Here is a 12,790-nt window from a genome sequence, read left to right as displayed (position 1 = left end):
TCAGACGTGAAATTGGTGAAAAGCATTTTGTCGGCAAATTATTATTTACAAATAGCGAGACAAGTAATGAATCGTCCAGGTATATGATCATACACATATTTACGTTCTACTTAGCGTAGTCATTAACACACCGCTCGACAGGTCAATTTTCTCAGAATCGTCCTGTTGGATTTCCGACAATGGTCACATCAATGAACCGGAGCGCGCCTCCGAGTACGATATCAAGTAATAGCCGTCCACAAAACGGTAAGTCATTCTGCAACAAAGAATAGGACAGTAAGCGTATTTTGGGTTTATCACCACCAGTCACGCGGCTCTGTTTCTGTATTGACGTCTCTGTATTCTAACATAACAGGACCGGTTCCTCTATGGGGCTTTAATAACTCCAATCCAAACTTGAGCTCGCAGCAGTCCTTCCAGCAGCAGCAGCAGCAGCAGCAGCAACAGCAGCAACAGCAGCAACAGCAGCAACAGCAGCAACAGCAGCAACAGCAGCAACAAGCAGCGTCATTACAAGGTAGAACATCGAGTACCCATCAGCCAGGGAACGGCTATTCTAATCCTCTAGGATTAAACTCCGGCGGGCAACAGTCGATTCCATTGGACTTGAACGAATTCCCGACATTGGGGTCAATAAGTACCAACGGAAGTGTTACTGGAGGCACAAGTAACGGAAGCTCGATAAACGGGCCTTTACAGTTAGGAACATACGCGCGTGCGGGAAATAGGACGCCAGTTTCATCGATTCAAGGTGGTCCACCCGGACTAGGCCAGCAGCACGGCTTACCTTCACACTCACCGATAAACCAGCACCAGCATCAGAGTCAGCAACAGCACCATCAGCATCAAAGCCAGCAGCTGCCACAGTCACAGCAGTCATCACAACAGCAACAACATCAGAGGCATAGTCAAACTCAATTACAACAACTACCACGAGAAATGGGTGGACCTTTGGAGTTGGCAGATCAAAGCGGTAGCTCAAGCCGTCAAGCCACGGAAACCGACGTCTCCAATGAGATTCGAAGCACAGTTGATATGCAGGATGGAAAGCCAGAAGAAATCCAAGAAGACGTTAATGCTGAAAAGCGGGAGGAAAACACCGAGACAGAGAAAAGCTCCACCGCTGGAACTAAAGATTCGAGCGAGTTCCCATATGGTTTACCTGGCCTACTGGGTGTTATCCGGATGGAGAATAACGATCTTGGTATGCTTGCCTTAGGAAATGACTTGACAACTTTGGGTCTCAACCTAAATCAGTCTGATGCGGAGCCTTTAAGCTCCATGTTTGCATCGCCCTGGGCGGAGGCATCTAATACGAAAGTTGAACCGGAGTTCTTTATCCCTTCATGTTACAACGTTCCGTCTGCCTTACCTCAGCAGACCAAAATTACAAACTTCCAGGACGAGACTTTGTTCTACATCTTTTACTCGATGCCCAGAGACTTCATGCAGGAGGCTGCTGCTGCTGAGCTTACACAGAGAAACTGGCGGTATCATAAGGAACTTAAGCTATGGCTTACAAGAGAACCTGGGACAGAGACGCTACAAAATATGCATTACGAGCGTGGTGTATATACGTTCTTCGATCCAAACACATGGGAAAAGGTCAAAAAGGAGTATGTACTTTACTATCATGCTATGGCATAAGTAGCAGGGAGATTTACCTCATACTTTGTATCAAGTGTCAATATAGTGCGTGTAAATACTATTTGTCTAATGAATATGATAATGACGATACCACGGTTCGAACCAACGTAAAAAAAACTTTGTAGTGCTCCTTTTACAGCTACACCATATGTGGGCTTGATGTCAGCTGTCATCAAAAAATTTTCACCCAATTGTAGATGTAAACGCCGCACCTAACCCACGACCAAATTCATTCATCCCAGGTGAATTTGCCCAGCTCATTCATTCAGAACGCACTCATAGCACACGTTTTGAGCAAGCCAATACTTGTTAACGAGCGGAAAAAGCCATTATTCCCTGTATGATCCGAGACTAGCGCTTCATAAGTCGTGATACGAAGAAGACAAAGTCAATAGCAGCATCTCTGGCACGCGTTGTAAGTGCGCCATTATGCCGCCCAAGGCTGTGTGTCCGCAGTGCGGGGGTAGCTCGTTCGAGCAGGACAATGCTGCTGGAGATCTAGTCTGTTCGAACTGTGGCAGAGTGTTGGAAGAATCTCAAATAGTTTCCGAGATCACATTCGGAGAGGCCGCAAGCGGTGCAGCAGTTGTTCAGGGAAGTTATGTTGGAGCCGACCAAGGTATGTCAATTGATTGAAAAACAGTTTTATTCTAATCAAAGCTTACGCTCGTGGCGGTGGACTCCGCAAAAATGGATCATGGGAGAGTCGCGAGCAAACTCTCGCTAATGGTAAGAATAATCCATGCGCCTGCTGACTCGAAGGAAAGCGAAGGATAATGAATCTTGCAACTGCGTTACAGCTCCCAGAATTTATTGGCGATGAAGCCGACCGCTGGTTTCAACTTGCTGTTACACATAATTTTGTGCAGGGAAGAAGATCACAATATGTGGTAGCAGCCTGTCTTTATGTTGCTTGCCGTAAGAATTCAACAACTCATATGCTTATCGACTTCGCGGATTTACTACAAGTGAGTGTCTTTGCTATAGGTGCAACATACCTCAAACTTGTGAAGGTTTTACAAATCAAAAATATACCGTATATTGATCCATCAATTTACATACAAAGATTTGCTGTCAAACTCGAGTTTGGATCAGAAACTAGGAAAGTGATGAATGACGCGGTACGATTGGTACAGAGGATGGGTAAAGATTGGCTACATCTAGGAAGACGTCCTGCAGGTGTTGCTGGCGCCTGTCTTTTGGTAGCCGCAAGAATGAATAATTTTCGACGCAGTAAAGCTGAGATCGTTCATGTTGCTAAAGTAGCGGAAGACACCATTCAGCGTCGTCTAGACGAGTTTAAGCTCACTGCAGCCGGTGCTTTGACAGTTGAAGACTTTCGGGGCACTAAAATTGAATCGGAAGCGGATCCCCCTTCTTTCACAAAGCACAGAAGGCGCGAAATGCAGGAACAGAGGAAACAAGAACTTCTGGACGAACAAAGGCGGATTTTAGGTCTCACTGACTCGATTATTGAAGAGGACATGGACCAACAGGTGGAGGAAGACATGAATGCCACACTGGTAGATTCACATTTTCAAAAAATATCAGAGCTTGCTGAATCTGCTCAGGCCAGTGGTGGGGCCAAAAGATCACGCGAAGCTTCACTTGATGAGTCTGACCATTTATCTGACGTCGATGATGATGAAATCCATTCATTTATGTTATCAGAGCAAGAGGTGCAAATTAAATCTCGTGTATGGATGGGACTTAATCAGGATTACCTGATCGAACAAGAAAAGAAAAGGCTCAAGTTGGAGCAAGACCAAAAGAACGGAATCATTCGCGCCCCGGTGAAGAGAAAACGCAATAAGCCTAAGGATTCCAGCATGGAAAACTTGCCGGAAACGCCGGCAGAAAGCGCCAAGGCAATGCTACAAAAGAAGGCGTTATCCAAGAAGATCAATTATGCTGCATTGGATCATCTCTTCAACAAGACGAAGAAGACAAATGCAAACTGAGACTTGTTTCTTAAATTGTTGTTCTGTCTTTTATATCATCAGAGTGCTTGCGCCATGGTGCACGGTGCACGGAGTTACAGTGGACGAAATATGTGTAATATTTATTTAATGCAGAACAGGTAAATGTTCTATATACCTCATAACATATCATCATCAGCTTTGTTGCTTTCACTATCCTCAGTTCGAAGCTGCTCTGCAAGTCCTCTTATTAGACCCGGCATGCCTTCGCCTTTGTACTCGTATCCTAGCTCTCGAGCCACGATTCGACCGATACCTATGTCGGATCCGGTCCGGAGAGCTGTGCAGAACGTATCCACTCCTTGACTGAACTGGGGCGACTGTAGTACGTCGAGCAGCTCACTTCTCGTATGGGACACACCCTCCGGGAGTAGTTCGTAAAGACAAGCAAGCGTTGGATGGCCTTCCGGTAGAGAACTGGCGTATGCTATCATTTCATTTTGAGAATAAACATCGAATATGTTTAAAACTCGACTCGCGTCACCCGAGTTGGTTGCTCCGTACACGGAATCCGCAGCTGGAACGGTAATCGAACGGAGAAGGTTTACTAGTTGTGGGTCTCTTCACGAAGTATATATTAATATATGAGAATGGAAAACCGTAAAGACACAAACAGATGTTTGAAGTGCAACAAACCGAGTGATATACAATGCAATGAGATGATATAAGCTTGTCAACTTTTCTTGAGATTTGTGTTATCCCTGATCCCTGTCGTATCAACTGGTCCGCACACTTCATCACTTTTAAGTACAGAAGTACATTTGTTTGCATACCTTAAGCGGCATTGTTCTTAAAATGCGAGGTTTGACACTTCAACAAATGTAGGTGGGGAATAAAATGAAGCAAACTTACTGCGCAGGTGATGTGCCGTTAGCACCTTCAGACATTTCTATGTCTCCTGTAGGCTCTGCAGCGTCATCTTCGTCATTCTCAGGAGCGTGAACATCTTGAAGCAATGCGTTGACCCGTTTGGCAATTTTCTTGTCAGACTCGGTCAGAGTACTTGAGTTGCTGGGATCCGGCGATTCTTGCATCCAAAAGATGATCCGTTGACTGGAGCTATTGAATTTCAAAACATACGCTCTACCAGTCGAGCACGTAGACACAGGCACCCATTCCGCTTCTTTCGGGAAAATTGTGAAGTCTTCAGTCTTGATGGCAGGATCGTTTTTAGACGGACCTCTTGGTTCCCACACAAATGAGAGAAGAGGGGTTTCTTCATCGTTGTAGCGAGATAGCGTGATTCTTCCCTTGGCCTCCAGTGGATAAGCTGTTTTCGATGGAGGATTGAAGTCAACACGTCCTGCTTTGAATGAGAGAAGAGTTGTGGTTTCCTCCATGGTGTCGATATCTCTGATAACAGAATTGCAAGAATACCCGGTGCCTGAAATTAATGATGACTTGGGCGCAGGCGGACTTATAAAGAAGGTCAAAGATCTAAAGTGCGCTATGAGAAACCCTTGACCGCTTGATGTACCAAAACACAGTTATAGTAACGTAGAGTTAATCACCGATATTCTACCTCCCTTCATATTTATAGGACTATTTCCTACAATATTCGTCTGCATAGTTATCATTCTCATCTAATAAGCTATCGAAATAGTGATACCAGGATCGAAAGATTCAGCTATGTCGACTCTGGAAGATTTAGAGGCGCTTGAACGCCAGGAGCACGACGAGCAAACCCGCCAGAATGATACGGATATGCTCGATGCACCGAAAGATGGACAAAATGATGATAGCATCGACCAAGAGATATTGAGTGCTTCTACTCCAGATATTAACAATCGGAAACGTCTGCTTGAAAATGAAATCAAAGTTCTACGATCCGAATTTCAGCGTCTAACGCACGAGAAGTCAACTATGATGGCCAGAATCAAAGATAATCAAGAAAAGATTGAGAACAACAGACAACTACCCTATCTTGTGGGAAACGTGGTTGAGATTCTAGATATGGATCCGAACGCAGAAGATCTTGAGGAGGGTGCTAACGTAGACTTGGACGCGACCAGAGTAGGCAAGTCTGCGGTCATCAAAACCTCTACGAGACAGACGATCTTTTTGCCTCTCATCGGTTTGGTTGATTCCGAGTCTCTCAAGCCTGGTGATCTGATAGGAGTTAACAAAGACTCTTATCTCGTGCTGGACACATTACCCGCGGAATATGATAGCAGAGTTAAAGCGATGGAAGTAGACGAGAAGCCGACCGAGACATACGCCGATATAGGTGGTTTGGACAAGCAAATCGAAGAGTTAGTTGAGGCAATCGTTCTTCCTATGAAGCAAGCCGAAAAGTTCAAGAATCTTGGAATTAAGCCGCCCAAAGGTATGCATAATGACTTAGCTCTACTGACATGTGAAAGGAGCTCTCATGTATGGGCCTCCTGGTACTGGAAAAACACTTTTGGCTCGTGCATGTGCAGCCCAGACAAACGCAACCTTCTTGAAACTGGCTGGGCCACAGCTCGTTCAAATGTTTATTGGAGATGGCGCGAAGCTTGTTCGTGACGCATTTTCGCTGGCCAAGGAGAAGGCTCCAGCAATCATTTTTATCGATGAGCTCGACGCTGTGGGAACCAAGCGGTTCGATTCTGACAAATCTGGTGACCGCGAGGTGCAACGAACGATGTTGGAGCTACTTAATCAGCTTGATGGATTCAGTAGCGATGACCGCGTGAAGGTCCTGGCTGCTACTAACCGTGTTGACGTACTGGACCCTGCCTTACTGCGAAGCGGAAGACTTGACAGAAAAATTGAGTTTCCTCTGCCAAATGAAGAAGCTAGGTACGCAAGTAGCAATGTCTTTTCTAACGGAATAGAGCGGGAATTCTGCGAATTCATTCTCGCAAAATGACAGTCGATGATGCGATTAACTGGCAGGAACTTGCCAGAAGTACGGACGAGTTCAACGGGGCCCAGCTCAAGGCTGTGGCTGTCGAGGCAGGCATGATTGCACTCCGAAACGGCCAGTCGAAGATCAGGCACGAAGATTTCGTTGAGGCAACCACTGAAGTGCAAGCACGGAAGTCCAAGACAGTTTCTTTTTATGCCTAGTTTCATTTTCATTCAAATTTACATTTCATACTGAATTCATGGCGAGCTTAACCTTCAAGTCATTGTGCAAATTGGATTTGTTATATACTAAAATAGGTTTTCAAACTGTCTTGAATCAGTCGAGAGCTGATACCTTTACCGATTAAGACCACCTTCCCATTAGTGGGCTCTTTCTTACCGATGTCGATTGTTTCGTAAGTCTCTCGCACTGCTTGCACCACGAAATTGTGACCACTCTCTGTGGAGTAGATGGCTTTTAGTCTATGTATCTCCAAAGCTAGACCTTCAAACTCGCCCTCCCATAAGATCTGCTGTAACCACTTGTCAAATTTCTGTATCATGTTTCCCGTGAAAATAGGAAGCGTTTCCGCAATAGTAGTTATACGCTCCCCGGTTAGCTCAGCCTTGGTCACACTCTTACATGATCGTGGAATCCGGACTTCCCATTGAACTGCTCCCATCGCTTCGTATCGTTTTCATATGCGGCAATATCCAAGATCAAGCTCAAATCTTGAACATGACCAAATGTTGTCTCAACTATAGGAGCTAATGCGTTGATACCCCGTACCCGCGAGACTATCTCTGCTTTATCCATTCCTCTGCTTTCAAGCAAATCTAGCTTGTTGAGTATTATCGTATCTGCGCTAGCAATCTGGATGCACGCCACCGAAGTCAGCTCGGTAGGGCCGGTTGCAGAGACACCTCCATGGCATGCATCCGTTGATTGATCATCGATGTTGGCAACAATGTTGAGGCTATCGAGGACGGTAACTATTCCATCTAAATATATTGAAGAAGCTAGCTGTGAATCTAGCCAAAACATATTTGCGATTGGTCCTTACCAGTCAGTTATACATGTTTTAAGAGCGTAGAATTTGTCATAAAATTACCTGGATCAGCGAGACCAGTCGTCTCAAGGAGAATGTAGTCGAAATTGCCTTGCTTTTCAATAAGATCCTCCAAAGCAGCAACGCCATTGTCCCTATGGTGAGTGGTCATCTAAACTGTACATACTTCACAGAGCAACAGAGACAGCCGTTTCCAAGCTCTAGCCATTCTGTATAAGTCTTGCCGTTATCGTAAACTGAAAGAGATTTCTCGATGTCCATCGCTGGCTCGTTAAATTTGCACGCGACGCAGCTTCTCCAATGGTCTTACAGTCTCCAAATTCTATGTTATAATGCTGTTCATGGTGTACTTACCGTTCATGATCACAGCAATTCTCTTGGATGTCTGCGCCATAATATTCCGAAGTAGCGTTCTGGTGTCAGTAAGAGCTGTAGACCTTGTCGTACGATTTGCCGGATCCCAGGTATCCCGTCAATATAGTGATCGGGACTTTCAGTTTGTCATACGTCTGTTCAGTATCCGTTGAACTGCCTCGCTCTAGAGTAGTCCGAGACACTAACGTAACATCTACGAGTTCCGGGGGTAGATCATCTTCAAACATGTTGTTGGTGTATCACATTTTCGAACTCCCACAAGGCATTTATTATTCTCCCATTAGCTTACGCGGAGATCACGTGTACATTTATACGTGAAGAACTATTCTGAAATATGCGATTCCATACGACTATTAGATCTATAGTTTTTCGGTCGAGAATTTCGACTGTAGCATTTGTGCTTCACGGGCCATCTCCTGTTCCGTCCGCGGCATGCGTAATGAGTCAGGAATCTCTGGCGAAAGAAGGCCGGAATTCAGTCCCTTCAGTTGGGAAAAGGACAACTCTATATCTGCGTTCGAAGAATTCAGCATACGATAGATGTCGTCTACATTTGGTAGGTCGTTAAGACGCCGAGGTATTATATGGCAATGGACCTGTTGGTTAGTCACCGTGTCTGGTCTCGATAAATACATGTGGTACAGACTGTCCGGCAAGTGGCCCGTCTTGAATAGCAATATTCATGGAGTGACCGTCATACGTTCGCTCAATTACGTTTGAAACTTTCTGAACAGTCAAAAAGAAATCAGAGGCTTCCTCTGCGGTGAGTTCCTTGATACGAGAGACAACGCGGTATGGACAGACCAAAACCTGGTGTCAAATCGTCATGTGTAACATACTTACGTGCCCTGGTAGCAGAGGCTTCAAGTTTACCAATGCGTAGGAATGTGTCGACTTCTTAGACGTTCAGCACTTCGTGAAAAGAATCAAACTCACATAAAAGACTTGCTTGTTGACGACGAAAGACCCAAAATATATCGTCGAAGCCATGCTCTAGTATGAAGTGGAAAATGAACGGCAGAGTAATAGCCCAAGGAACCACTATTAAGCTCCAGTGCCGATTTGACTCAGGCCCAGGGTGATTCTGCATATGTGCCTTATATGTGAAACGTATCATTAGCTAAATGTCGTCACACTTCGTCACCCAGAGCTATCCTTACCCGGATCTGCAAAACACCAGCTGAACTTGGACAGAATCCTAGATTTACCCGGCGCATGATCTTTGAAGGCTGCCCTGCCATGCCATGATCTGAGAAGAGGCTAACCCTACTGCTGTTACCCTTTACTAAACCCTTTCTGACGTATCCACCATAGAGCTTTTTGGTTGGTGCCTGCTCGATAAGGTCTAAATTTTCAGTTGCATTGCCCACGAGATCTGAAGGAGGCAGCTATCATCTCTTCACCTAAAATGTACGACTGGTCTACACTACTGTGTATACAGCCTTCATAATAAAACTCATTTTTTTTATATTACAAATCGCATTTACGGCATCACTTCGCTGAGAGCCGCGACTTCTGTCTCGCAGATTATAAAGCTCTCTGCTTGCTAGGGGGTGTCGCTAAAGTGATACATGGCGATTTTGGCTACTTAGCTCGTGACGGTTTTTTCAACGGAGGCTCAGGTTCTCTAGAGCCTCGTGTGCTGGTCTACACCACCGCGCTCAAAACCTGTCGGAAGTGAAGTGAAAGTAATAATCACCCGAGCCGGCTTTTAGCAAAAAAACGAAGCGATGGCTGAGTTTGCAAAGTCACTGTTCCATTTTTCGTCCCCGTTTCACTCTGGGGCAACTACTACAAACAAGTCCTCAGGTAACTCAGACGACTCGGCAGACACCACAGCAAACACACTGGATGAAACTAGCTCTGACAGTCAAACTCCAGGAGTAGCAACGGGACAGGATCAACAGGGAGCTAAGTATTCATTTTTCTCCTCCATGCGCCAAGTCGCCAAAGGCCAGCCTGTATCTTCAGACAAGAACCAGCTTCAACAAAAGGAAATTAACTCGGCAACAGATCTAAGGTAAGCTGCATGACGTATAAAGAAGCCTCTTCCACAAGTGCAGTTGCTCTCTTAAGAAAGTGCGGCGACGTCTTACTATGGAACAGAACACGGTCTATGGACCGTAATCTTGGCTTTGATTGCAAATGTTCGCATTCTGACATCTCTGTAGTGATCCGTCACGTCAGTGTACACCAAATCCCGATCTTACTGATAAACGGTACCCAGCGTTACAGCATTCTTACCAAGTGAGCTCGATTTTCGCTGGCGCAGCGAAGGACATAAAAGCTAATACTTGAAGGTACAGACATTAGCAGGACGAAAGAGTGCGCTATCCGGCGAAGCAAAGGAGCTGCCACGAGATCAACCCAGTACAATGAATGTCACCAATTCGAACACTGGGTCACCGGATCCTGTGAGTCCTCCGATTGGTCGCTTGATCGTCAGGATCATGCAGGCGCGAAATCTTGCAGTTCAGTCACATAATTCTGTTCCTTACGTGGTATGCCGGTTCGAATCCAACGAATCAATTACGAGAGGACCTACCTTGTCAAACGAAAATATGACAAGCAATAATATGACTGGCACGTATAGTAGGGGCTTTAGTGGTAAAGCTTCCGACTCGAGAGCGAACACTATCGTCGCTGGCAATCACAGTGATTTGAACGCTGGTTACAAAGGTCCCGGAGTCTACGCGGACACTACAAATGGTATAAATAGTATAGCTATACCGTCCAAGTCTAGACAAGGCTCAACCACAAATCTTCAGGACCTGACATCTCGTGTCTCTGCGGCTAATTCCGGCGCGAATCCCTATTGGAAACATGAAGCAGTGTATGATGTGTTGGGGGATCACTCTGAGATTGAGCTAAGCATCTACGACGAGGGGAACAACGATGCTTTTCTGGGATTTGTGAGGTTTACCCCGAAACTGAAGCCAGACGCAGTCGAAGATCAATGGTACCCACTCTCACATCGCGTTGAAGGTGAAGTTGTTTCGGGTCTGATACGACTGCAGACGCTCTATGAGCCTATAAGTAAGAGACATTATGGTCCCGATGACTTCGAAATTTTACGGCTTGTGGGAAAGGGAACATTTGGACAGGTCTATCAAGTTCGGAAGAAAGATACCAACAGAATCTATGCCATGAAAGTTCTATCTAAAAAGGTCATTGTTCAAAAAAAAGAGGTCGCACACACTATTGGTGAACGAAACATTCTTGTAAGAACCGCAACAACCGAATCTCCTTTCATTGTGGGCCTCAAGTTTTCCTTTCAAACACCGACAGATTTATATCTTGTCACTGACTACATGTCTGGTGGAGAACTTTTCTGGCATCTACAGAAAGAGGGCCGTTTTTCGGAGGCACGTGCAAAATTTTATATCGCTGAGTTGATATTGGCGTTAGAGCATTTGCACATCCACGATATTGTCTACCGTGATCTCAAACCGGAAAATATATTGCTTGATGCCAACGGGCATATTGCGCTGTGCGATTTCGGGTTATCAAAGGCAAACCTTTCTTCGAACGCTACTACCAACACTTTCTGTGGTACCACCGAATACCTTGCTCCAGAGGTTCTGTTGGATGATCAGGGTTATACAAAAATGGTTGATTTTTGGTCCCTGGGTGTTTTAATCTTTGAAATGTGTTGTGGTTGGTCGCCATTTTATGCGGACGATACTCAGCAGATGTATAAAAATATCGCATATGGTAAAGTTCGCTTTCCCAAAGACGCACTTTCATCGGAAGGCAGAAATTTTGTGAAAGGACTTCTGAATCGCAATCCAAAGCACCGTCTCGGGGCAATGGATGATGCTCGCGAACTGAAAGCGCATCCATTTTTCGCGGACGTCGATTGGTCTCAGCTACTTCAAAAGAAGGTCCCCCCTCCGTTCAAACCCCATTTAAAGTCAGAAACAGATACATCGAATTTTGATCCGGAATTTACCAACGCCTCTACCAGCGTCTTTCAAAACGGTAGATACATGATTGCATCGACCCCTCTGTCACCGACCATGCAAGCCAATTTCCAGGGCTTCACTTTGTGAGTATATTTGGACGGTCACAACTAATGAAAGTGTCGATGAATCATCAATTGATGACCATTTTCGTGATAGGCGGCTCCCTCCCATACAGGATTCTGATAACTCGAGTTGCTTAGCAGGCAAGCCGGGACGGCTTGTGCGGCAAGACACATCCGCAACAATTACACCTAGCAAAGTTGGGTCTGTGAATGACATGGACATGGAAATGGACATGTCGGTCACATATGACATGGACTACTCAGATCACGAGGCTGGACACAGTGAGGAGGATGAGGATAGTGACTCTAACTCACGGAAGATGAGTGGAATTGAGGACGCACGGGGAAGGCAACCAGGTAATCGATACTATGAAGACGACCTTTTCGACAATGGTCAGCCTATCGATATATAACGAGGAGATGACTCGAGCATTCGGCTTGAAAATGCTGAGTTAATAGTATGGGATTGCTCGATTCAGATACGGGCGTGTGTTACCTAGGGCACGTGTGTTAAAAACTGTGCGTGCATTACTTGGGCTATATGTAAGTTTACCGTCACTTCCTGGTCTCTCATTCATTACTGTTTATGAAAGCCGGACCATAATTATAATGTTTATTGCAATCACTTGTGTATCGACTTTTGTACGGAGGTTTTTACCTGTGCCAGCCCAACTAGAATAGCGAGCTCTTTCTACAGCTCAATTAATGCGAGTAATATCAATCAAACCTTTATGTCTCATCATCGCTATATCTAGTCCACTGGATGATTCCGAGTGCCTCTGATCATTAGACGATCGGACAAGTGTCAATTTCAGTTTGCGAGAGGGAGAAAAATCCATGTGCATTTACTAGACTATCTA

At 45.3% G+C, this 12,790-nt stretch overlaps 7 protein-coding genes across 7 annotated transcripts; 4 read left to right on the top strand and 3 right to left on the bottom strand.

Moving 5' to 3' along the window:
* Positions 1-179: 179 nt before the first annotated feature.
* Positions 180-1,647, top strand: V1510DRAFT_405772 (uncharacterized protein; the record flags this gene model as incomplete). The annotated part of the gene is made up of 2 exons (XM_066932353.1): positions 180-246; positions 356-1,647. 2 exons carry the CDS (start codon positions 180-182, stop codon positions 1,645-1,647), a joined length of 1,359 nt encoding a protein of 452 aa, XP_066791561.1.
* A 243-nt stretch (positions 1,648-1,890) lies between these two features.
* Positions 1,891-3,942, top strand: V1510DRAFT_410350 (Brf1-like TBP-binding domain-containing protein). Its single transcript, XM_066932706.1, has 3 exons — positions 1,891-2,266; positions 2,308-2,376; positions 2,410-3,942. Exons 1-3 carry the CDS (start codon positions 2,077-2,079, stop codon positions 3,606-3,608), a joined length of 1,458 nt encoding a protein of 485 aa, XP_066791560.1. The 5' UTR covers positions 1,891-2,076; the 3' UTR covers positions 3,609-3,942.
* Positions 3,614-5,169, bottom strand: V1510DRAFT_372538 (proteasome complex subunit Rpn13 ubiquitin receptor-domain-containing protein). Its single transcript, XM_066931495.1, has 2 exons — positions 4,479-5,169; positions 3,614-4,187 (listed from the first exon to the last, which is right to left on the bottom strand). Exons 1-2 carry the CDS (start codon positions 4,964-4,966, stop codon positions 3,746-3,748), a joined length of 930 nt encoding a protein of 309 aa, XP_066791559.1. The 5' UTR covers positions 4,967-5,169; the 3' UTR covers positions 3,614-3,745.
* Positions 5,062-7,055, top strand: V1510DRAFT_410347 (putative 26S proteasome regulatory particle chain RPT5). The gene is made up of 3 exons (XM_066932705.1): positions 5,062-5,952; positions 5,990-6,410; positions 6,446-7,055. The coding sequence occupies exons 1-3, from the start codon at positions 5,256-5,258 to the stop codon at positions 6,678-6,680; spliced, it is 1,353 nt and encodes a 450-aa protein (XP_066791558.1). The 5' UTR covers positions 5,062-5,255; the 3' UTR covers positions 6,681-7,055.
* On the bottom strand, positions 6,624-8,139 carry V1510DRAFT_388784 (CobW/HypB/UreG, nucleotide-binding domain-containing protein). The gene is made up of 7 exons (XM_066931724.1): positions 7,976-8,139; positions 7,883-7,941; positions 7,839-7,850; positions 7,695-7,791; positions 7,571-7,662; positions 7,102-7,517; positions 6,624-7,066 (listed from the first exon to the last, which is right to left on the bottom strand). The coding sequence occupies exons 1-7, from the start codon at positions 8,128-8,130 to the stop codon at positions 6,761-6,763; spliced, it is 1,137 nt and encodes a 378-aa protein (XP_066791557.1). The 5' UTR covers positions 8,131-8,139; the 3' UTR covers positions 6,624-6,760.
* V1510DRAFT_410342 (HIT-like domain-containing protein) lies at positions 8,121-8,999 on the bottom strand. The gene is made up of 4 exons (XM_066932704.1): positions 8,840-8,999; positions 8,747-8,800; positions 8,537-8,713; positions 8,121-8,499 (listed from the first exon to the last, which is right to left on the bottom strand). The coding sequence occupies exons 1-4, from the start codon at positions 8,891-8,893 to the stop codon at positions 8,263-8,265; spliced, it is 522 nt and encodes a 173-aa protein (XP_066791556.1). The 5' UTR covers positions 8,894-8,999; the 3' UTR covers positions 8,121-8,262.
* Positions 9,000-10,076: 1,077 nt separating this feature from the next.
* On the top strand, positions 10,077-12,688 carry V1510DRAFT_168543 (kinase-like domain-containing protein). The gene is made up of 3 exons (XM_066930391.1): positions 10,077-10,150; positions 10,204-11,951; positions 11,986-12,688. Exons 2-3 carry the CDS (start codon positions 10,279-10,281, stop codon positions 12,341-12,343), a joined length of 2,031 nt encoding a protein of 676 aa, XP_066791555.1. The 5' UTR covers positions 10,077-10,150; positions 10,204-10,278; the 3' UTR covers positions 12,344-12,688.
* Positions 12,689-12,790: the final 102 nt, after the last annotated feature.

This window comes from Dipodascopsis tothii, assembly GCF_038497935.1.
Source record: "Dipodascopsis tothii strain CBS 759.85 unplaced genomic scaffold V1510scaffold_2, whole genome shotgun sequence".
Lineage (NCBI taxonomy): Eukaryota > Fungi > Ascomycota > Lipomycetes > Lipomycetales > Lipomycetaceae > Neoaidaea > Neoaidaea tothii.
The sequence above is the reverse complement of the archived record's forward strand: the minus strand, read 5'-3'. Positions and strand labels throughout refer to the sequence as shown.